This window comes from Phasianus colchicus, chromosome 3, assembly GCF_987193195.1.
Source record: "Phasianus colchicus chromosome 3, bPhaCol1.hap1.1, whole genome shotgun sequence".
Classification (NCBI taxonomy): Eukaryota; Metazoa; Chordata; class Aves; order Galliformes; family Phasianidae; genus Phasianus; species Phasianus colchicus.
The window spans coordinates 59,608,635-59,634,717 of record NC_143438.1 but is presented as its reverse complement, the minus strand read 5'-3'; the positions used below and the strand labels follow the sequence as shown (position 1 = coordinate 59,634,717).

The 26,083-nt window shown below is 35.7% G+C and overlaps 1 protein-coding gene across 3 annotated transcripts in view; it reads right to left on the bottom strand.

Annotated features, from left to right (window-relative positions):
- The window catches only part of NKAIN3 (sodium/potassium transporting ATPase interacting 3), a 339,390-nt gene that overhangs the window by 159,931 nt on the left and 153,376 nt on the right, over window positions 1-26,083 (bottom strand). For all 3 annotated transcript variants that reach the window (XM_090138341.1, XM_090138342.1, XM_090138343.1), the window contains exons 2-3: window positions 14,778-14,915; window positions 6,389-6,469 (exon numbers count right to left, since the gene is read on the bottom strand). In XM_090138341.1, the coding sequence (XP_089994467.1) occupies window positions 6,389-6,469; window positions 14,778-14,915 (219 nt within the window). The remainder of the gene's footprint in view (window positions 1-6,388; window positions 6,470-14,777; window positions 14,916-26,083) is intronic.

Below are 26,083 nucleotides of genomic sequence, written 5' to 3'. Positions count from 1 at the left end.
CGACAGTATGGTACCACATGCAACAAGGAAGAAATGTACTATTACCACTATCACATTTTCTTTACTGAAGAATATTTTACTGTGAATGGCAATGATTTGTGTTCAATTAATAATCCATCAACAGAACACAAAGAAAGTGAATCTTGTGTGTTTCACATGCCTAGTCTCTGTCAGGACTGAAGAGCAACAACAGCTCTGCTTCCCACTTGGTGTCACATAGCTGAAAACTAAAATCCCATTGTGCATGCTCAAGAACTGTTATCGGCCACCTTGCAGCCTCCATTGGGCTTCCTCATTTTCTGTGTCCACACACACTTGCTCTGAAGGGAGAAGCCAGAGCCACTTCAAGTTACTCAACTGCAATGTCATTCTAGCCACAGTTAAAATGACAGTCTAATCAGCTGATGAAAGATGAGGTTTTACACTTTCAACTTCTACTCATTTTTTCATATTTAGCACTCCAACTCAAAAAATTACCATGGACATTAAATTGGAATTTTAGCTAAACAGAGACTAATTTCTAAAGATTAAAAATAGCTGGGCAGAAGAGTTCTCTAGATCGTCCTCGATCAATATTCCTTTACTTCATATCCAGCAATGGAGCTTTGTAGCAGCACTAGATCCTATTCAGTTTATTTATTACTAGAAGGCTTCCCTTAAAATTTCAAGCAAGTCTTCTTCTGCATGTTCAGCAAATGATTTCTTCTCATTAGGTATGAAAACAACTGATCTTCCGCATAAGAACCGTTAACAGTTGAGTAGATGTTTCAGGCTTTACATTCAGTCTTTTCATAGTCTAAGGAATTCTACTCTACTTTCCACCCTCCCCACTAATTTTCCATACAGATTTTACTTTCATTTATTTTTTCTTAAGTTTAGAACTTATTTTTGCTGATCTATAGATGCTGCCAACTTTGTTCACATACCTCTTGTAACAGGCTATCCCATAGAGCTAATTATGATGCTAATTAAGCCAAAATAATTGCTTTAATTTTCTCACTTTGCACACATTAGTATATATTAGTGTACTATGTTTGATATTGTTAGCCTAAATTCAAGCAGTGCTTCTGGTTTCATTCCACAGTAACCACAGAAACAAACAAAAAAAAAGTGAAAAAGCTCAAAACAAAAAAACTACAAGCCCCCAGTATACCTTTGGATCTCTATTATAAAATTTCATTAGTTTTGTGCTTAACTTGTTCAATTTGAGATGATTAGATATAATTGTACAATAATTAATGATTGACTGACACGCACCAAAGGGGGTCAACTGGATTCCAGAAGTACACAGAATAAAGTCCACGTGGCTAGCCCTCATTCTGTTGCATAATATTTTGTTTAGAAAAGAGTATTAAGATTTTATTCCCACAGCATTTGTAGCAAGTCATTTATTAGTCCATTGTTTCCTTCAGATAGAATAAATAATTAATTTTAACAGTAACAATTCTATCCAATAACTAAAGAGCTATACAAAAATTTAGTCAATACTTCTGTCTCTAGTTTAATAAAGACACATTGATAAAAGTAAATTTTACTAGAAAATATATGTGAACAAGAATTTTTTACTATTTAAGAGATGTAAATTTTCCTTTGAATACAGTGGAAAGCGTAATGAGGCTAGTGCCACGGACATTAGAAGTCACATTCACCTAAATTCAACATCAAAAATGAAGGAACTGATAATAAATGAAAGCTGTTTTAGAAGCAGTTTCCTACTGAATATATGTCTGTGTCATGCAAATCCTTGATCAAAAGCAGCAACAGACATAGCTGACAGACAGTTCAACCTTGAAATCTAAACATAAAATTATCTAGAAAGAGGCAAAGTTTATGCTCAAGGAGCATACACCATGGAAATACAGACAGAAACATCATAGAATAATAATGCACATTTCCCAGCTGCTTAGGTAACATATAGAAAACAACAGGAAAGGAATGTTGTAGAAACATCTGGAGTGCTGCTGTACATTTATTGGATAAAGGGCAATAATACAGGCAAGAAAACTTCACAGTAATAAGCAATGAAACAAGAAGTAAAAGCTGATCCCTCAAAAAGTATTAGTTGGCAGAGTGAATGATAAATACAAACAAACACAATGGTTTTCATACTTGATCTGAAATAGTGGAGGGAGGTAAATGATAGAAATATCAATTGTGCACACTAAACAAATGAAGTCTTCTTTGTAAATTAAAAAGTATATTGAAGAATGTATTGCTAGTGATGGAAAGCTGGCATATACATGTTTGAAGTTCTTGCCCATATTTAAGAAGAATGACAGCTTCAAGCATTATATCAGGTAAGAGTCAATTAAAGCTCATTTTCAGATATACTGTGGGGAATGTTTTTTTTGCCTCTTAATTCTTGAGAATTTTGTTGATGTTTATATGTCTAATACTGTCCATATTCTTGAATGTGATAATTAAAACATTTTCATTTTGAGATGTAGAATAACATCCACAGAACTAGTGAGCTCAATGGCTAAAAGGATGTAGCAATCTGTCATCCTGCAGTGGAAGTTTAAAAGGTCATGTTACAACAGCAGATTTGTTTCTTTCACACAGAATGGTTAAAACTAAAAATTATGCTTTCAATTTCATGAAAGTAGTACATGGAAAGTATAGGCAATTTTCATTTTTCATGTGGACATTTTTTAATTGCTGCAGTGTTGGTGGGATTGCACTGCTGAAATGAAAAAAAAAAAATAAAAACCTAAAGTAACAAACAAAAAATTAGTTATAAACATATTTTATTTCTGATCAAATACCATTTTGTTAGCCTTTGAAAAAAATTGACATTTTATTTGCAGCTCTGTAACAGATATGAAAAAGAACCTTGATCTTAAGCTGTCTACGCAGTACTTAAAAATGAGACTTTTATTCATTAATCTTGTGTTTAAAATAGCCTACCTGGAGAACAGCCAGGCTTATTTCCTTTTCAAACCTGAGAAGACTTGAATCCATTTCATTTTTTTCCTAGGAGATTGTTCTAATTACTATACTGTTGTTACTGGGGGGCAGGCTCCTTTCAGTTGCTTCTATGCAAATGTTCCTCTTTGTATAAAATAACATATTAGTTAGAGCAAGAACCAAGACATATGTGAATTCCTTGACCATAAGCTTATAGACCTAGACCATATATGTTTCTAGCATATATAGACTTCCTGTTCTCAACTTAGCCATCCCCACCAGCTTTCTCCCGTCTGGTTTACCAGACTCTTAGAACCAGAAACATTGGTGGGAATTTGGGCCAAAATATTTGGGTATATGTGAAATTTCATTTTTGACAAAGGATTTTAGAATTTGAAAATTTAAAAAGTTTTTTTTTTTTTTTTTTTTTTTTTTAAATATATAGAATTTCTGTGATGCCTTTTCTAAAGCATCATCCTTCAAAAAAAGACGACCAAGTTACATATGGGGTGTTCGATACTGGGAGAGTAGGTGATAGAAGTTTTCATCATTCCTTCTCAAAAACAGATTAAAGATTTTGATGTACTAGATTCATAAGTATTAAACTAAAATCAAGCTGTTCCTCAGGAAAACAAAACAAAAAGAAACAAAAAAAATAATAAAAAAACCAAAAGACCGAAAAACAAGAAAAAGACACAAAAAACCCACAAGCAAAAATCAGTCTACTTAGAAAAGCTGAATGTTGTGTATTAAAATTGAAAGAAAAATTTTACCTTCAGACCCTCGCAGCAAAAAAAGTGGCCTAAATTACCTGTCTTTCTCAATCAAGTCTTCTATTACCTTTAAAGGATTTTTTTGACTGAATTAAAAAAACAAATTCAAAAGAGATCTTCCTTTCAGCAGCAAGAGTAAGATCTGAGTTAAACTTCAGCTATGGTGGGGTTTCTATTGGGACATTTGAAAAGTCCACCTTGTCCACTACATGCATACTCCACAGAACATTCAACTATCATTATTATCTATTATTACACCAGGTAATATTTTATAACAGCATTCATGATTGAAGATCTAATATTTTCACATAACTCCAATGAACAATTATTCTTGTAAGAACAAATAGACATGGTACTTCTTAAAAAGACAAGAATAAAATAAAATTAAAAATCAGTCATCTGCTAGACAGCATTTTAATTTTCCCTGATAGCAAGTTAATGAAGGTTACAAAAAATTACAAACAATTTGCATTAATTTTAGAAATAAAAACCTTTGGAAAAGGAAAAGGAATAGGAAAAAGAAAAGGAAAGAACAACAGCGTAGAAAGAGTTGAATATTCCCAGCTGAGATGTCAACACTAAGAAAATAGCCTCCTCTGAAAAGTCTCTGATGGTGGTACTAACTTATCTCTCTAACAGCACATTTTTACCATTCCTTACAACACCAGAAAGTATTCATGAAGAATAAGGATGAATGTTAAGCTAGGATGTTAAGTAAAACATGGGCCCCAATTAAGTTAGTATCAGATATCAATCAATCTGTGAATAGCTAAGATATTACCTCTATGTGCTGATAACCACATCATCTAATTTTCTGAAACAGTGTTGAAAGGACTCCAAATTTCACAATTTACTTAACAAAATTCTTGATTCTATTATTATTATCTTGGTTCTAGCAGTGCCTTCGATGTAATTTGTACAGAAGCACTTCCATGAGGATAATGTCACGTGTATCATCTTGTTGAGAAACTACTTTTCAAACATTATAATTACAAACTGCATGATAAAAATTCCACCAAAATTCTGAGATCAATCAACTTAAATAATAATAAAGGGCATTTCTCTTTGCTGCTTAAGTAATGTTTGTACTACCATGTCTCTGCATTATGATTTGTCAAATATTAAGTAAAAATATCCAGGGTAATTAATATTAATATTAAGTAAAAAGTGATGCAGGGTAGTAAAACTGGAAGATACAGTTTTTCAATTCATGCCTGTTGTTTTATAATGCTCATGCATTAATTAATTATAATGCTCAATGCAGTAAGGATGCAATAAAAATCCTTTGCAATGGAAAGTTAACTTTGATTTTCAAAAACTCAGGGTCACATTACAAGTTTCAATTTACTTCCTAGTTACGTAAACATACTAGTTATCTTTAAAAAATACAGTAGTCATTATGATAACGGACATCACCAAACTAATTGAAAAAATGCAACTATTTATAAACCAGAATGAAAGAACAGTTACTTCAGAAATTCACTGCTTCTGTTTGTTGCACTTCTGTTTACCTAATAGATTTTTGAGTCAAAACAAGTGAATACAATTATTTATTTTGGTCTATGAAGGGTACTCACTTTCTTATCAAGCATATGACTTCTAGTGAAGTAGATCATATTCAGAGACTAAAGAAGCTGTTTTAGATTTTCATTATGAAATTTTATCACCAAAGGAAGTGATCATGTAAATCTTTAATTGTTATGGAATTTTTACCAATCAGATAACATTTTATTTCTTAATAACTGGTTTCAGTTTCAACAGTTTTTTTGTTTGTCGTTAGTCAAAATCTATGAGTTTTATTGATGAACTCAAAAAAAATACCATAGCTCACAAACACTGACACCTGAAATGAGTAGAGTTCAGAATTTTCTAAAATCATTGTATTAATCAACAGTAGTATAATCAATATTGTTCTACCTACTATTAGTAGCGTGGACATTTATTCTAATAATCCGAGTATCTACTTGTGTTTCTGGCATACCATACCTAAAATCATTTAAGTATGGAAGTAGTAAACAAAGATTAATATAATCTATGCATAAAAATTTGATGATAATCTACAAATGCTGTATGGAATTCACTGTAGATACAATGCTAAATATAACCTATGCTAACATAAGTGCTACATTTTATGAGTGCAACACATATCTTGATAATTCCAGCAAATACTTCTGCTCTAATCAGAGGTTTGAATATGAACTCAGTGAACTAGAGCATAATGTTCCATGTAAAGGAAAGTTTTATTCAGATGTGAAAAAAAGTCATTCTTTGTCATTTGTGAGAGCAATTTCCTCAACAAGTTATTACATTAACTTTCTTAGTAATTTTCTTTAGCGGCTTTCAAAGCAGCCTCAGAAATTCTGATATTTTTTTATATACAGTTAATAATTCACCCAAAATGGAATTGTCTGTCTTCCAACAATCAAAAAGAACTGAGATTTTCTATGGAACAATGTATTTTTTTCGGATGTTACTCCAGAAGGCAGCTGTAATTCCGATACTTTGCACTTATGTACTTCAAAACCATGGCTGTTTACTATCATAGACAAATTCACAAAAACACTGCAGTTCTTATTGGAGTCCAGCTTCAAATATCTGATTGTATTTCAAACAGCAACATTTTTCTTCTGTGGTTCCAACCTTCTAAAATCAAAGAGTTCTGTTGTTAACACACCCTCCCGTAAACCTAAAAATGGTAAGTGACCTACCTTAGAGAGTCCGCCTACTTCCAAATAGAAGCAGATAATGAAAACATTCCAGGTGACCCACAGGGCAGTCCACACCGTGTACTAAATACAAAGCCGGAAGAAAGCAAAAAGACAGAAAAATAAAATATGAAGATGAAAGGACTTCATACTGGGCAGATCAATAATTTTTTTAAAAACACTTGATATCAGTAAGCATTGTTCTTCTGGGACCAGTCAAGTGCAGACAGTTCTGAAAAGGAGTTCTCCCCACATAAGTCTCATAGGAATCACAGGAAATTACAAATCCAATAGCCTTTGTTGCTCTAAATGCATACTAATAAAATAGATTTAGTCTTTATGATTTTACACTATCCTACTGGTACCAATTAAATAAAAAACGCTGACTTTTGGAACAATGGCGAGTAACTCATGTTTTGGTTTAACAGATATTTCAGAATAGTATAATAATTTAAGTAGACCAAATTCTACAAACTATCATGAAGAAATACATACAAAAAAAAAGAAAACACCAAACAGAAGATCTGTTGATCTGACATTTGGATCCTGATGGAAAATGAAAATTTTAAAGATTAGTCTGCTTTTTTAATAGTCTTTAAGTAGAAGATAATTTAATTAGATTATTATTTCAGCTGACTGTGCCTGATCCATTCATTTTCACAGAATCACAGAATCACTAAGGTTGGAAAAGACCTACAAGATCATCCAGTCCAACCATCCACCTATCACCAATGGTTCTCACTAAACCATATCCCTCAACACAACATCCAAACGTTCCTTGAACACCTCCAGGGAAGGGGACTCCACCACATCCCTGGGCAGCCCATTCCAGTGCCTATGGCAGCCCTTATGGCTGTGAACATGATGCCACACAATTTGGATATATCCAATTCTCTTCTAGGTTCTCCAGCTTTTTACCATAGTGCAGAAGTAACATACTCCACCCACGGCATAAATGGGAAATTTATCTGTCTGCTTTAAATCATCTTTTACGTGTGAATTGTCAGCATAATTGTCTGTCTCTGTTTCCTTATGGATAAGCTGTTTACCTATATATGACAGTAAAACTGTGCACAATTAACAATCCAAACAGCACAGTTCAGAAGCATTCACGTCTGACTAGCTAAGTGCATACTCAGTCACACTGGGGCTACAGTCACATAAAATCATAATGAGCAGTGGCACAGTCACTTAAAATTTATGTGCTTATAACCTTCGTAATTGAGAACTGCTGCTAAGTGGCTTTGCAAGTCTAATTAGCTGTAACCAGGTGAGGCTAATTTACTACTGTTTTCCTTCAATGTATTCAGAAATATTTAACACCCTAATGTGAACTGTGCCAGATTCCATTTCCATTCTATATGTGCTGTCAACTTGGCTTTGTTAGGCAGGTGTCAGTTATGTGCCTCTTTATGGTGTACACTGAAAAGTTCAACTGAAGAGGAATGAAGTTTTCCACACCTTGATTATCCTTACATGCATACGATGGTTTCTGACCACAGAACAGGTTAGCTGTGTAATTCAATTTTTATGAGGTATTTAGAATGTTTGGAGATCTCTGTGGCATAAGAAGGAGATCATTAATAAACAAAATGAGGGTATCGCTACTCTAGCACAGGGACAGGCAGGGTGGCAACTAAAGGTTGGGCTATTATAAAACAGGCAGATATTCTATGAGCTGTGAGCAGTATAGGATCTGTACTGTTCATGAGATCCACTTAAAAGAGGATATTCCACTTTATCCCATTTGCTGACTTTGTAGCAACTCATCATAAGCTCTGGATTTAGTGTCCAAAGAACATCAGGTGCAGAACACTCAAAATTAATGAATGTTTAACACAAAGCCAGCTATTGGGATTTCAGTATTATTTCAGGCACAACTGTTTATAAAAAGAAGATTTCTCAGCATTCAGGAGAATTCCATCTTTTTAAGAAATATTTTTTTTTGTCTGTGAGTGAAATTTATCATCACATTAACAATGGGAAACACACTCATTCTGCCAGGTTAAGACAAATCTGTTTAGGGTTTCTGGACTGCACAGATAAAAACCTACCTCAATGTGCTTTCCCAGGATAAGTTATTCTGTTTTACTAGCCTATTCTACTTATCCAGTAGTTAGTGAAAGAGAAATGCAAGGGCAAACCAGATGTGCACATCAAAACACAGACACTGTGCAAAGGAGAGGCTCCTCCAACACACTCTGAATGGCAGGAATTATAAGTGTAGGCTCTGTTTTGCTGAAGAACTTAATAATTACATATTCCATAACTAGTTCTGTCATTTCTAAAGTAAGAAAGCAGTCCTTCATATTTGAAAACAGCTTTTCGATTATGCAAGTAGCATAACTTTCCTTATATAGCATCATAGGTGCTTAAGTGAGACTGTACTAACAGAGAAGTTTTAAGAAACAAAAGCAAGAAAACAGAATTAGAAACTGTCACAGTTCTGGTTATACATGCCACTTTAGTTTTTCTTTGTGGCTATGCAATAAAATGCAAACATTAATTAAATCATTAGGAATATATTTTTAAGAATCCTACATTACTCAATCACTGAATAACTAACTCAGTACTCCATCTCTCTTTGTCACTCAGACCCTGCTCCGAAGACAGAATATTAATATCCTCATGAGGTTTTCTGAGATGCTCTTCACTGTAATGTGAGAACTGTACAAGCATTAACTAATTTATTTTATGTTATAAGAGAATGATACAGCTCTCAGAATGCCAGTTATGTTCTGATACATGCAGAGATTACACTCAAATGTTCATACATTAAAGGCATCCAATGTAAGATGTTTTGAGATCTGTTTATTTTCAGAACACTAGGGTTTATGCAGCACTTCGTGAGCTCAGTGTTCAGCAACCACTGGCCTAGTACAGCATGTGTGTAAATCAGACCATGAGATCTCCAATCAAGAACCCAGAATGCAAGGGGAAAATAAAGCATGAGAGAAGTTTAATTTAAGAGACTTGCTTTGTGTAAAAAAAGGTTTTGCTGGTTGAGAGCAGAGATACAATTCAACTAGCCAGAGCAGCCTGCACAGCAAAAAGCAGTCCTTTTATTTCTCCAGCCACATACTTCATTCTTCCCACATCTTCTGTATGCAAATCAAGTTTGTATTCTATAGCTGCTATCACCAGAAAACCAAGGTGTCTGTCCTTTCTGCTAAAACGGAGGTGTCCCTATGATATCTTTATACACATTCAGTGCAGTTCAAAAGTTTTAGATCTGTTACGAAGAATTCTGCTTTGTGCCAGCAGTGAAAATGATGGCAGTGATGGTTTGTCATCCTCTGTGGGAAGGGCCACCGGGCTAGGAAGTGCCATGAAGGTGGTGAGACAGCCGCTGTCAGTGAAGGAGTGGTGAAGGACCTGAAACATCAGATCTGTGCTGGTCCACAGGACTCATTTCCCTTCCAGGGCACCTCCTTTATTCTGTTTCATGATCTGACCTGCCATCCAAGCTCTCCCACCCCATGTTCTGAACACTACCCTGATGGTCCTGCTGTGTCTGCATACACTTATCCCACTCACATCTAGGCATTCTTGCTCCCATTGTTTGGTTAGCCCCACCCAGTTCATCGTTGGCTCATCTGATCTTCTCAGCTTCAAAACCCCAATGAAAGAATCTTCCACACAGGATGAAGAAATGGGGAGAGCTGTGTTGTTGCTTTTGTGTGTGTGTTTATTTTATTTTTATTTATAGCCCACATCATGCATACCTAAAAATCATTTGGACACTATTGCCTAACAGATGCTTTCTGCTGACAAGATCCCAGAACATTGGTGGTAATTTCTGTTGGTTTATTCCTAGGACACAATGTATGCTTTCTCGTTTTTGTCCTTTTGCACTGCGGATTAGATACTGTAGGAGATGAGGAAGCATTTGGGGGCCTATAAGGAGAGAATATTCCCTAAACATTAAAGGTTATATTTCTGTCCGTCCTTTCAAATCCCCTTTCATAATGCCAGACTCTATAACAGTGGTACTTTTATACCTCTTTTAGCTCTGCAAGTCATTTAATCATTTAGTGAGAACTATTGATGATAGGTGGACAATTAGACTGAATGATCTTGTAGGTCTTTTCCAACCTTGGTGATTCTATGATTTCATACATGACTGCTTTGAGAGTTAAACATTTGTTGTTGGATGGACACAATGCCACAGAGAAAAAGGAAAGATATGAAGGATGGCTTGTTAAATTGAAAGGTAAGAGAGAAAGGGGAAATTTGTAAGTCTGAACATTGCAAGTGTTGTGGGGTAATTTTAGTTCAGGTGTACAAAGTATCTCAAGTGTGCATTTAATATAACTGCAGTACCTCCTCTGACATAGTTCACTAGGAGAAATGTATGGTGGCCCATGGATGTGCAAAAGGAAAGGCAGCAACTACTCAGTCATCAGATCTTTTTCCTGTAATAGCTGTCTGTACCTCAGATGCACCAGGACTCACAGAGCCCTACTAAGTCATATGTGGGGAAGAAGACAAGGAAAGGGGCATAAATCAACAGGGTGGAGCAGTAATAACACAGGACTTATGCAATTTTGGATGCTTAAATATTTCACACACATTGTGATACTACACAGTATATACTTGAATACTGTGTAAAGCAGGTAAAACAATCCCATATATGGTCCAGCTGTTCTTCTGATTCGAAGAAAATGCATTTTGGCTTTTCGGGCGTACACATTGCCTATATATCATATCATATCATTTAGTGGAATAAATCAAGGTGAATAAAGCAGAGATTTCCACTTCATATTTCCCCTATTTGAGTGTATTATTGTCATCTCTCACTGTTCATTAATACATTAAGCTTTGGGCCAGGTTTGTGCAATTTTAGCTATATGACTCATTGTTCGGAAGGCTTTGGAAGTTCCATATCAGGGGGAAAAAAACAACTTTAACAAGTATCCTGTTATCATTTTTAATCAATTTTAACACCCTGAAAATCTTGCTGGTGATAGCAAGTTCTATCAAAAAAGGAAAAGTATGCACAGGAAAAAGGATCACAGCAAAATGCCTGAGCTGAGTGACTGGTGTATTACACTGCAGTTAGAACTCAGATTTAGATGTTTTTCCTTCTTTGCAAATATTTCGTATGTTCTGAATCAGCTAATATATGAATATTAAGAATTAGCTCAGCACTATTTTATCTCCTGGGAACTTTTCACTGACATAACTTAGCTACAAAATATCCAAATATTGAAAATAACACATCTGCTTAATGACAGGACAAATGGTTCAGAACAATTCATCTAAATTAGAAAATAATAATAAAAAACCCTAGTAGTAATCATTATATTTAAACTAATTAGGACATTTGGGGTTAGTGCTATTTTTTCCTCTTTTTTTTTTCCCCAAGCTTCTCTGAGAATTCAGAATTTTACAAACAAGCAAGTGAAATTCCAGATTTATTTCAGAATCACCATCCTTATTGTCCTGTATGTGAAATTCTGTAGAATAAGAATGTCAAACACTACTTCTTCTACTTGGAATTACAACAGCATTTGATAGCAGTGCTTCAAGAGTCAGCCATTATGTTGCAGTTCTGCCCAAATTTTATATCATTCAAGCTAAGAAATAAAAGTAATTTCTTTATTCAGACTTTTACTTCAAAATACTTACACTGATGTAAAATAAATTTCTACAGCTTACGTAGTCATTAAATGCCAGTGTTAAACTAACTAGCCTGGCCTTAATGAGAGTGGGAGAGTTAGAAGCATCCAACTGCTTCTGTGTTTATTCAGCTTTTAGTGCAGTCTTCACGGAGATCAATGGCTCTGAATGCCTGCACTAACAACAGCCTGCTCAGTTGTGACTGCAGAACTGTAGTCTGTCCCCAGAGCTCCTCAGCTTAATTCAAGGTCTCTACCAGAGTGTGACAGAATATCATAGGGACAGTTTATCCACGCATGCATCAAATCAATTTTCTGTAGCCAGTTTACAGAAGTAAACTGTTGTATCTAACATGATTCTTTCATTACTTCAGTGTTTGGTGTTCTGCTGGCAGCATATGAACTAGCAAACCCAATTTTCAGGGAAGTGTGAAGGAAAAGACAACGGATACAAAAAATACTTTTCCTGAAGTATTTGGTTACTCTTCCAGTTAAAGTGGATTTAGCTTAATCTAAACCAGAAACATCAATAGTCAGAGTACATAAAAAAAACCTATTTCTTTCAATATTTTTCTTTTCCCAAAACTCACGGAAACAAACTCACACTCTAGCACGGAACATCAACATGAACATACTCAGGAGCTTTGACCTGGCTGAAAGTGCAGATACGGTCTTGGAAGCCCATGAAGCTTCTCAGTGAATTTGGAGCACAGTTCACTTCTCAGCCTGGGTAGGAATCTCCCTGCACACCATGCTTAATACATTCTGAAATTCAGGACCCCGCTGAAGATTTGAATTAAGCAGACCTTACATTTGAAGCCAGTGGTAAAAACTTATTGCTGTAACAGGTAGAACACAGTTTCATGGTATTTCAGAAATAGGAGGGAGGCAGTATGAGTCCTTCCATGGGAAAGACGCCTTCAGATTCCTCTTTGCTTTTGAGATGGCTCTTGTAGGGCTTTCTGCTGTCCATACTGTGGATTCCTGTTGTGCTGTTGCTGCTGGGAAAGCCCTGATGTAGTTGACTAAGCCCTAGAAAGCACAGCTTCTGAAGAATCTGTTATTGGAATATCCTCAGGCTATAGCTCAATGAGCAATTTAAGCTGGTTTGATAGTTTATCAAATGTCTGAACACTTGTACTGGTGCAAAGTATAGATCAACACAGGGACTGAAAGTAGGAACTGAGCAAAAAGATGATTATGAATTATTATTATATATTATATATTGTATCATAATATATAATATTGTATCTTAATATAAATTATATTATATAAATTACATAAATTACATAAATTACATAATATATAATACATAATACATAATATATGTTATATGTTACATTAATAAAAAATATATGATAATTGTATCTCTATATATTGTTGTGTTAATATATTATATACATAATAAATACATATTATAATTATAGCATATAACATATAATGTATATTATGTCTATTATTATATAGCCTAAAACCTTTGTTTACATTGGAAAAGACTCAGAAGCAGTCAGCATCTGTTGTGCTTCATTCTGACAGCAAAAGCAGAACTTCTATGTCTGAAAAGCAGAACTGAACCCGAAGGGCAAGAGATGTGTGTGGTTGCACTTTACACACCAATTTCTTATGTAATTTTACAGATGCTTACCCTCACTTGCTTTCTTTGCCTCATATACGAAATGGAGAACATGAAGCAGAAAGGTCACCAGTATTTGTATGTACATACACTGCTGCCCAATTCTCCAATGGCAAGTAATAGATAACAGTACTATTAAACACATCAATCCATTTTCATTTTTTTATAGGCTGCTCTTGAAGATTAGGGAATGTAAAGAACCTCAGCATACCTTGAGTGTACTTTTTGTTCACTTCTTCTTTTAAGAAATGACATGACAAAAATTACAGGATTTCAGGCTTGACTAGAAGAGGTGAAGCTTTTTAAGCATTAGTTTAATGAGCCTTCTCTAGCAGACATTTATTTCACTCTTTTGTGAGAAAAAAAAACAAACAACTTGAGCCTCTTAAAATCCATTACTGGAAACACAACTGAAATATTCCAGATACAGACACCATCAACTAGAGATGTAATAATCATCCATTCAGGTGAAACTTATAGGGAAGTGAGAGGGATACTTCTGATGGCTGTTTCCTTCAAAGCTTTGAAAAGTATTTTTATTCCTGGTTATGTCGTGAACACAGGAAGATATCTATAAAGCTTCAAGTTACAAGCATCAGAGAAAATTCACAGCTATTTGGGGTGAAGGTGGTAAATACAGGGATTGGTGAAGTTATATGCAAGTAAGAGAAGATTTCTTTGTAAATAATGGGTCATAGAACCAAAGAAATTTCTTTAATATTTGCTTCTGCCTATTTAAGAAGAAGGTGCATCTAAATATGACCTATTAATTTTTTTTTCAATGGCTGTTGATTCTGATTGCAAAGTTGAAAACAATTTTTATTTCTTTTCTTTATTTAATTTATCTAGAACTAAACTGTAGATGTTCCCCTACTTAACCAGGTATCTACTTCTGTACATAGAATTATTAAGAGCTTGTATCACTGTCATATGTCTGCAGTGTTTTCTCTAGGTTATTCTTAGATCTTCCAAAATTTCAGAAATGCCACTAGTCCTCAATTTTCAAAAAAAAACTTGAGACATTCAAAGTTTCTACAGAAACAACATTTGGTGTTTTCACGTCAAGAAAATTATGTTTTGTAATGGGACAAGATTTAAAACCAATTGCAAAAAATAAGAGATAATAAATGAGACTTACCACAACTATATATCGAGGCCTAAACTGGATGGTTCCAAATAAACCCAAAATTACTACTATTATTTGTAAGAAATTGCCAAGGATAGGAGCCCATTGGAAACCAAGGAAGTCGAAGATCTGTCTCTCTAATGCTGCCAGCTGTAAGAAAACACATAAAGAGAACATCTGCTTTTTAATTATGTGTGAGAGAGAACATTTTTCAGTTTTCATTTGTTATTTGTACCAGGCTTAATCAAACTGAAGTATAGCAAAATTCTGGAATGTGTATTTCCTGCATGCAGCCCATGTCAAGTGTTGTCAATATGCTGCTATCTGTCTGAAGATAGCTACTAGTCACCGTACAGATCTCCTAACACAAAAGCTCTTGAGAAAAATAAACATATAAAACTTTAAGAAACTAGTTATAAAGCCTCCATATAAAACTAGCTTTACAAACCAATCACAGAGAAGTTTTATTTTCTCCTCATATGCTGGAAAATACAAGGCTTAACAATATTCATTTAAATACAACATTTGTTTTATATAGAGGCTCACGAAGATTGGGCAAAGTTACGTGAACCTTACTATTGTTTCTGAATTGACATCATGCTCTCTTCTTCCCTACATTCTTGCTTTCTTGTATTTAGTCCCAGCTAGACTTTACTGTAAATTCCTCAGTCTCTTTCTTAAAGGAGAGAGATTTGGGCCAAAAAGGACCAGGATACAGGCTTTGAGAAAAAAAGGGTATAGAAAACCTTGGAATAAACTGTTCCAGAGCCAGATGATCTACCTGAATGCTTCCAAATGCTGCTAAGCTGTTTGGGGCAACTGTAATTCAAAAAGATGCAGTGGCAGCCCATCAGCTCTCTTATTGTATTTTGGAAGCGGACTTTTGGGGGCATAAAAGTGGAAGAAGCTGAGAAGCATTAACCTTCACTCCTACATCAGTATATGGTTTTCAGGTATTTCTGCACTTCTGAAAACCTAGTGAAAAATAATTAAAAAAAAGCAACAAAACAGAATTCTCTTCTTGCTCAGCTCCTGCAACAATTTATGAACATCTCACTAGTAATGTCAGCTTTATGATTCCTCTGCAAGCCCATTCTCTACTCATTCTTGACAATCTAGCCTATTGCACTAAAGATACAAAAATCAGCTTTCCTGGCAGCAGAATTATTGAAGTTTAAACTTGGTTCAATATTTTTCCAATCATAGTGATACTTAGCAGCCAAACAGAACTCTACTGAGCAACAACCGACTTTCTGTGCTTGTCAGAATTTTTCTACGCATCTACTTGATTTTACTGATTTTACTACATTGTTGAAAACCCCAAATTTTACTGAAATATGCACTTGTAATATTTATACCTGAAACAGAAGGAGTAAGCATGGCCCTATGAATACCAATCAAAGTACTATCATATATGGGCATCTGACATAAAACATTACAATTTTCACATAATAGCCATATTCAGTCCTCACTTACAAGATGGGGCTGTGTGTACTTGAGAGAGAAATCGGTCCTTACAGTACAAAAATCATCCCATATGTAAGTCATGAAAAAGGTCTGTATGCTGAGGTTAATAAACATGATAAATGTTAACAATTAAAACAAACAAAGGTTGAACCATAAACCTGGTGTTTATCAATCAGTGAATTTATTCTGACTTTTATCAGCTAACCATCTGGCACGGTATCCAGAACATGAAAAATTATCATGCAGCACACAATATTTAAATGTTATCCTTTTGAATGTGTGTGATACTCATCTTTCTCGTGCTGCAGGTAAGAGAGAACAACAGAAGGAACACTGCTGCTTGGGGGAAGCTGTTGGCTCATGTGGCATTAGCTATCTACCTTACTACCACTCTACCCTCTCTTCTATTAACTCATTGACCTGTACCATATCAATCAAAAAAAAAAAAATTTATCCCTTATGTATGGAAAAAAAACTACAGGTGTTAATGGATGAATCCAGAAAATGACATATTTGCATGGACCTCTCAAATGGAATTTCAGTGTATGAAGTCCTAAGGGTGAATTTTTCACTTACATGGAAGTATGTGGGCTTCCTAACCAGAACACAACAGTAACCATGGTGTTACTCTCACCATGTCTTCCCTTTGTAGTAGTTTCAGGGGCATTACAATAAGGTCCTGTTTGAGACTTCACTACTGAAACCTCAGAATCACTTGCTCTTTCTAATGCAATTCAGATGTCCTCACTTTGACAATACCTTTGTCAGTAGCTTTTTTAAACCACGGAACACATCACAAGACACAGCAGAAAGGTGCTTTAAATCTCACGAGAGATTATTGTAGACAGTTTCAAAAACTCTCTGCCTCTTTGGCACCTGGATAGTGATGCCAGATCAGACTCAAAGCTGCTCATAAACCAACCTTGTGCTGATATTAACTGAAACTGTCATGTAACAAAGTCTACGTTTTCACCCAGACTAATAAATGGAGCGTGTCCTGCAATGCTCCCAAGATAGAAAGCAGCTATCTTAGGATTGTCCCCTTGCCTCCAGAGACCTTGTCTCTGAAATAGGGCAGCTGTGTGCAAACTATACATATCTACCTACCCAAAAGAGTTTGTTGGCCATGGCTGCACTGTTTGGTGAGACTGCTGGACAAAACGAGCTTAGTAAACATGAAAGAGAACTCAGTTTGCTAGCATCCACAATAGCATGCCACTGTCTGGCTTCTTCCTCAGGCACAGGTGAAATTCCTGGTATAGTGAGCATATGGCTCAGCCAGAGTGGGGACTGAGAAAAGTCATTACCCACAGATGGCACGCTGCAAGAGATGGATGCTGTGCACTCTCAGACATTTTATGTGGTGCTGAAACATGTAGAGCGGTGTGAAAGACAAAAGCCTGCAGCACAGATAGAAATAAAGTTATTTAGTATGTGTCCCTTAACGCAGTCCTTGGGAGCAATCTTTCAGAGGCTTGTTGATCAGTGCCTTAAATGCCTGAAAGACATAGTACTGCAATGGCAACAAACACAGCCACCATGTTTTGCCAACAGACCCATGTTAACAGGCTTGCTACTCAGCTCATGCCTAAACTGGATCAGAAACATAGTTTGCCTTAAGGTGTACCTCCACAGTATCTGTCAAGCAAGCTCTGAGCTACACCTGGCAGAACTGGGCTCCCTCAAAACAGGGTAGTGGTCAGAAGCATCTCCCAAATGGAGATGTACAAATGTGTATGCATCATAGGTATACACACGCATACAAAAAACAATTAGCCTTTTTGTTGACTACTGTGATAAAGGCATTTACCACAAACAGAGAAATAAGTTTCAGTTTACTTTTCCGACATCTACCAAGATATTCATCCATTTCTCCCCTCCTACCATATTAGATACTAGAATGGAGAGCTTCTTTTTGAAGCTGCGTTACCACCAAAAAAAGAAAAAAAACAAAAAAAAATAAATAAATAACATTTCCTAAGTCCAAAAGAGAGCAGAAGCAGAAATACAGCCAACTACTTAGAGCACTTATCTGGCACTGGGAGAATTGCTTGTATTTCTTGCCCGCAGGGCTCTTTATTTTTATATACAATGACAGCAGGTAAAACAGGAGTCCTGGGAGCAGAATGCCAAGTATACAGCAACAGTCCTTCCTCACTAACAAGTGCTTTTGCCATTGGGCTGTGCAGTAAGTCTTGCCTGTGCAGCTAGGTCACAATTACTTTCTTCTTGTTATCAACATGGGGTAATTTTTCTCACCCTGACAACCCACAGAATATATTAGCAGGGAGAATCTAAAGAAAAGATAGAGACAGAGGTATGTACATCCTGTTCAAATTACCACTCTATTCTAAGTTACAAAAATCTTCTTAGATTCAGTACGGATAGCAGTTAAAAAAAAAAAAATAATAATAATTCAGGATTATGGCAGGGGAAATACATTTTGTTCTGATTTCTTTATACTACTAAATAGAGATATTATATACGTGCTGCTGTTCTTATTAGTACAGTATACCCAAAACAATTCCCAAGCAGAGGTAAAGAGTACAGACTTTTTAGCTCTGTGAAAATGACAAAAAGCAGATTTTATACTGGCCTATGATTTAGGTAATTTACTACACACATACACACACAAAACAGTATAGAGGGTGGGGAACAGGCGCTCAATTTCGAACTATTTTTGCACAGATAAGAGAAGTCAGTACTCTGCAAGGGTCCAGAATCTCAGTAACAACAAGTGACTGCCTCAGCCTTGTGACAGATAGGAGATGACACTATGACAAAGATGTCCAAGTAAGAACATGGAGCTTTGGGCATGTGATTGCTTTGAAATGTTTTACCAAAAACATTTTGCTAACAAAGGCGCTCTGTTTCTGAAAGAGAAACTTTCTCAACAGAAATTCTGTTTTCATCACCATTTTCATCTCTCTTTCTCTTTCAAGAGAAAGAAACAGATAAACCTTGAAGGCAAGCCAGAGGTTTCCATAATAACTTGGCTCAACTTCTCCCATGGAACATCGCTAAAAACTTAGGAGGGCAGAGGAGCTGAAGATTGACAAAATGGGTGTGCTCGATGTGGGAGTTTTCTGGTTACCAGAAAGAGACAAAGAGATCATAACACTTTTCAAACAGGTACTTGTTTCAACTGGCACCAGTGACATTTAAGACAACAAAGTTCAGGAGATTCCTTTAGAAACTGTGATGATTAACAATAAAAGTGGAAAGAAACTCCAGACCTTTCCCGCAAACAAAAGAGGGTTTCAGTTTTAGTAAACTAAAAACTGTTTTTAAATGAAACTTATATACTTTTGTATTAAAAAAATGTTCATGAGAACTTTTAAAAATCCAAAGTTGATAGGAAATAACATCTTCTTATCATATCAACAGGAAAAGCAAATGTAGTATTTCATACTACTGCTGCCAGGGGAGTGCTTTGTTATTTAGCCAGCATCAGCACTGACAATCTTGTGGTGTGAAGTGCACAAGTCAGGAGACCAGTGCTAGCAGTAAAATGCTCCAGTGGGACTCTGCCAGATCACTTAATGAAGATGTGATGCATGTTTCCTGTTCTTTTACCTCTTTCTTTTGCTATCTCTATTAAACATTCCCTCTTTCTTTAATAAATGGAGAACTTAATAAACTACAAGACTGGGCTGCATTAAAGACTTCTAGGCTGAGCTTTTTCTGGCCATGTCCAAGCCCTTTAGTGTTAAGACCAGGAAAAGGTCAAGCGAGTTAATCTTTTAGAACTTCTCTGCCTGGGAAACACATTTAGGACACCTTTAACAGACAAAATATGACAGCTCTAGCCTCAGTGCTCCTCCGGTGAAATAGAAACAAATGTGAGACAGCAGTCAGCAATATTGCATAACATCTACAGAAAGGAATCACCAAGGTATTCATTTTTGAGATCATGCTCCAACAAATGCCCCCTATGGAGTAAAACTCTCTTCTAAATGCTCAGGTCCTATTATACCTCAAAGTATATATCAGCAGCTGTCTGAATGACGAGTTACAAAGTCAACTTTTCAAAATGAGTGTAAAAACTCAATTTTCTCTTCTGTCAGAAAGCTCATGGATAACACTGTTTTATATTTTAATAGAAAAGCTTTTGTATAAAAGACACGTTAGTTTGAGATGAATAAAGAGATACATCCATACAAATAGATAGCTAATGGAAAGAGTCAATGGATCGAGAAAAACATGTTCAATATGTAACAGATAATTTTAGACAAGAAAAGTCTTAAAAATGGTTTAACATAAATACAGAAATATCAAATGGCTTCATACAAAAGTAAAGGATTAACAATATAAAGAAATATCTGCAAACATGATACCCTATAAAATACTGAGTTTACAAAATTGAGAAAGCTTAATAAACTCTGCATTTGAAGTTAAAAATCTGCTTCAGTATGTCATGTAAAACAATCGCTAGAAATACTAACCAGAAAAGTATCAATTCCGTACCCAAAAAGCTTGTATTCAAGAAATGTAACAGTAATCATAAAATAAATTACAGACAATTGTATTTTCAAAAACTTTTCCAAAATAATAATAATAATAATAATAAAATACAATTCTAAGAATTAGGACAAATGTCCATACAGATTAATATGACTTTCACTTTTCAAAAATCAACAGCATACAAAATGGTAAATCCAAAAAATATAGTCCAGATCATTTGTATTCTAAGTTCAAGTCAGGAATTATCTAAGCCATTTGAATTATGCATGTAAGACTCAGTGCTGGCTGATGCTGCTAATAATTATCACAGGAGAAGTGCCAGGGCACAGCTCGCCATACATACTAACTACTGGTTTTAAGGATAAAGATGTTTTTTTCCGAAACTCTTTGCTTCATCTTATCACTATAAATTTAATCTGTGGCTTTAGAAAGAAAGACTTTCCAGGCCCCGAGTAATCTCTGAGGACTGTTGCTCCTTTAACAATTACCACTATTTTCCACAGCCAAGGCAGTGTACTGAATAACAGATACAGAACAACTAAATTTGGAAAGGTCCTCTGGGACCATCTGGCTCAACCCCCACAGGGGCACCAAGGCAGGGTGCCCAGGCCCATGTCCAGGTGATTTTTGAAGGCCTCCTAGGAGGAAATTCCACAGCCTCCGGACAGCCCGTGCCACTGCTCCCTCTCCTGCACAGCACAGAAGTGGTGCCTGGTGTTCAGAGGGACATTCCTGTATGCAGTTCAGTTTGGGAGATTAACTGTTAAAACTGAACTCTACCTGCAGCATGAGCACAACAAAGAGGACGATGTTGAGGCAGGAGTGGAGAGAAGCTCCACTGGAATCTGCTTATAAGACCCTGAAGACTGGATACTCATCTGGAATACGAAAGACCTCGGATTAAATTCATTTTTGGCACCAGTTAGATTTGTCCTAAACCAAGCACTCTAGAGAGTCTTTTATTTTTTTTTTTTCTTGACAGATGTTCCACCAGGAAAACATTTTTGTAAAACCTTGGGGCAAACACACAGTATCCACAACGCACTTCTATAATAATGTGGATAATAAACACTTCCTAATTTAAGGGGAATAAATCCAGGAAGATGCTACCAAGCTAGTCTGGATAAAACCCCAGTGCTGGAGAGTAGAATACTGAATTGCCAGATAATAAAATGCAGAATTTCAGAGAACTAACAGGTGATGTAAGAAGTAGGGTAAAAAAGTAAAAATTGTGTGAAAGACTGAAGGTAAAACATAAAATGCTTTCATAAAGACCTTATACTCTCACTTAGAATTTTACTGACATGCTTGACTTCAGTAAGAAGGAACATAAGATTTAACATGAGAGAAATGTCAGGTTTGTAACAAAGGGCAAGAGGTTTAAATTTGAAGTAGAAGGGTGGTGTCTGAAGTACACTATTTAGGAAGTTACAGTCCCTCAACTAAAGGTTACGGCGTCCTTATTGTTGACTTAACACCTTTGAACAGAGGCTGCATTACCAAAGATAAGTATAGCCTGTGTTGCAATGAAATGTTAAAATTTTTCTTAAATCACTTTTTTATATTTTTAGTAACAAGTTAAAGCAACTATCTGACCACAGAGGAGTTTCCCATTAGATTTTTAATGATCTCAGTTCACTTGTCTAGATGAAATTCTACCTTAGAGGCAATTTTAAGGTGGTAATCCCTCAGTAAATACATATATAAGATTGTATGTCATGAAGTTTATTGGATTTCAAGAGAAGTTCTGAGCAAATCACTGATGTTTATAGTAAGTTGATTTTCATGGAGCAAAAGAGAAACTGCCAGCCTTCTGACAAAGGAAAACAAGTCTGATGATCTAATATCAAAAATAGCTTTGCAGTGTTGGTCAGATAGGTAATTGGCTGTCACTTGTGTAGCTGTAAGAGTAGATAAAATATAATGCAAAAGAAATATATGGCATTGCTGCTGAAAGAGCTTAGTAAAAGAGAAGTAGTAAAGGTTAGTGAAGGCCAAAGCAAAGAAACAATGAACAAAAAAAAAAAAAAAAAAAAAAAGGGCAAGTATGAGATAAGTCCTCATTTTGAAGAGATTTTGTATTGCCTTCCAAAAGTGAAAATTATTCATCACCTGTTCTACTCTTACAGATCATACAGAAAATTTTCAGAACTAGGTAATGGTCTTTCCACCTTTCTTGTCAGTTTTAGTGAAGAGGAGGATGACAGTGATAACACATAATATAACAGAAAAAAAAAAAATCATATTTGGGTAAAATAATTCAAAATATTTCTGCAGAAAAAAAGGAGTGTCAGTCATCAGCACTCCACTGGTGATTCTTTCAAAACTGCCTAAGGAAAAAGACAGGTAAGTGGTGAGCAGGATATGTTTACTTATTTTTGAAAGCCAACATACTGTACTGTCTCAGAACCAGCCACTGCAAAATGACTAGCAAACTATCAATCTCCACTGAGAATTCAGTCCATGGCATAAAAAGAAGTAATAGTAAATGGCAGGTCTTAGAAATCTGTAACAGTATATTTAAGATACTGAAAGGGTTCTTTTCTTTACCTCATTTTTGCTGCATCTTAACAAATGTTATCATTACTTTTTAATAACAGCTTAACATTATCAGTCATGCATATAACTGAAGAAAAAAATCACCAAATTCCAGTCAATCTTCTAGTTTTGGCTCAGAAAAAAACCTCAGCAGAACCTGGCTCAGAAATACGACAATAAATCGTTGAAGAGCCTCATCAAAATAGGAAAAAATAGTCTGCCATTATGTTTTCTGCAGGGTCACCTGACTGAAGTGATATAAAAGCTACTATCAGGTTTTTTGTCCCACCTCTCAGAGCACAACGGGTGCCAGTATGATATACTCGAGGCTGACGGCTACATTTAAACCAAACAGACATTTAAAAAATGCAGTTACAGTCAATGAGTAGTCAAGATAGGGAAGAAGCCAACTATTGTAAAACCCTGTAGTGCTAGCTCGTTACAGAACAGTGATCTAAGATTGAATTTCAACCCTCCAATGAAGCCATAACTGATCTCGAAACACTAAAGTCAAGCTCCTTGGCTGAATGACCTATACAGTCTTACTAAAAGCTGGAATGAATGTGCTTATGATGGCATTTAAGACTCCCTCAGTTGTTTCATTTAAATGCCAGCACATACATAGCAAAAGACAGTATAAGAGATAGTTACAGGTTAAAGATCCTCTCAGATTTCTATCATCTTGTGAATGATGAAGCTTAAATCAAAAGATACTGGAAAAAGGAGTAAAGCAAATTAAAATATGCTTTCTTTTTAATTATGTCAAGCTACATAAGCAAAAACTTTAATCCAAAATAATGCATTTATTTATCATTTCAAATCCTTAAATCCTAACTTATAATTGTAGTGGTTTGAAGTTTTGTTTGTTTTTTTCATTTGTTCATTTAATTGCACATTCAAACCAGTCCAATAAATCTGTGTATATTTGCAGGCTTTCTCACTTGCTGCTTATGAAATTGTTAATTAAAACAGTTACTAATAAAAAAACAGCAAGAAAATATATTTATTGTTACTTTGAATTTTTGGCAAGTTTAGTGAAACATGGTTTCCCACAGGATGGTGGATTTTCTATTAGGCTTCAGATTTGTGGTTCTAAAGATAAAGTATATCCTAAAACACCAACTCTCTGCAGATAAACATGAATCAAACCAGGCAGAAAAGTAGTAAAAGCCACATGCTACCTATTACTCCTAACTTGAGTAGAACATATCCCCACAGTCAGGAGAAGTTCACGTATCTGCCCTCAAAATTTTTCCTTCCTTTCTCCATAAATTTTCTATTTAGTGCCTCTCTTGACTCTCAGCTATACAGAAAGAGAAGAAACAAATAAGCTACTTGGAATCCTCAGATGCACATGGGAAAAATGAGTAATTTTATAAAGGCTTGGAAGTCAAAAGATTTTGGTGTCTGCATTGCAGTTCATTCATTTGCTACCAAATGCCAGATTCCAGCATACTAGGAAAGGATTATGGATCCTTTGATTTCTTCACTGCTTGTGAGTTTGATGAAAAAATCACCTGATACTTGACTGCTTCTCATTGACAGGAAAATAGAGGATCTTCCTGTCCACAGCATAGTAACAAAACCCTCAACCTCATTTGGCCAAGAAGGATTGTGATAAGGACAGACTGTACCCGCTGTTTCCACTTGCTGAAACAGCTGCTGCATTTATTTTATTTTGTTGTTGTTTTTGTTTAATGAGAGGAAAATACATTTAGGGAGTATGACATTCACCTGATCCTCTTCAGTAGCCTTTACTGTTGTCTTTTTCTTCTCTCTTAAGAGCTCTGTGCAATTCCCCACAGGCAGCCTAGCTCACCTTCATGAGGGCAATCAAATGAGATTGTTCATGACACCATAAATGAGCAAGTCAATTTACACTGCTGTTAGGAAAGTAAACTGAAGTAAATGAACCTAAGGCAGCAGCATTTAGAGCAGATGTCCAGGGCGTTGTTTGAAAAATAATACGTACAAAACTGTTCTTTGTTCAAAATTCTGTGTAATCATGAATATCTACTGCTTCCAGCAGTTATGCCTGCTGTCTGCTGAAATCCTGCAAACTCAAAACATAAAGCAGGATCTGCTGGGGCATGCAGCAGCTTTCATGTCCTAATTTCAGTGGACCCAAGCAACTGGCTGGAAGCGAGCCACCAATGATTCTGTTTAGCATGTCCTTTGCGCTGAATCTATTTTTTCCTTTCAAGTATTTTAATATCAAATATCTGATCCTGCAGCCTGAACACATATGCAACATCCCATGAGCATCCTCTTGCCAGCTGCTATCAACAAAAAAGTAGGGCAACTGTTTTCTTTTTCTAATCTCTCCCACTAAGGGAAAGAGAAGGATAGGAGTGAACAGCAGCACGACAAATTATTTTGGCCTTGTGTTATCTGAAGTAATTTATTAACAAAGTTTATCATATGAATAACTACCAAGAGGGTGCTACAATGCTTTCTTCAGATTCTTCTGTGAGGAAAAGAATGAGAAAGATGAGAGCGAGTACTAAAGTCATGGAAATATGAATTTAGGTTCATTGGAAATCTGGGAAGAGAAAGATTCTGTCTTAATGCTCAGAGTAGCATCAATGACTGACACGTTAACCTCGTCACTTTTCTACTATTAGAAATACTATTAGAAATAAGAATACTGAAGAGCGCTTAAATTATATATAAAAGGTGGATTTCAATGAAATCTGTTTATACAGGTGATGCTCAGTGTGCCATTTCAATATATTCATGGGGCAGGGAAGTAAACTTAATCATGTATGAACAGCCACCGATTCTCCTCTGTAGGGGGTGGTTTGTATATAGCATATGAGTAAGTTTACTAAAAGACATGTCTGTATAGG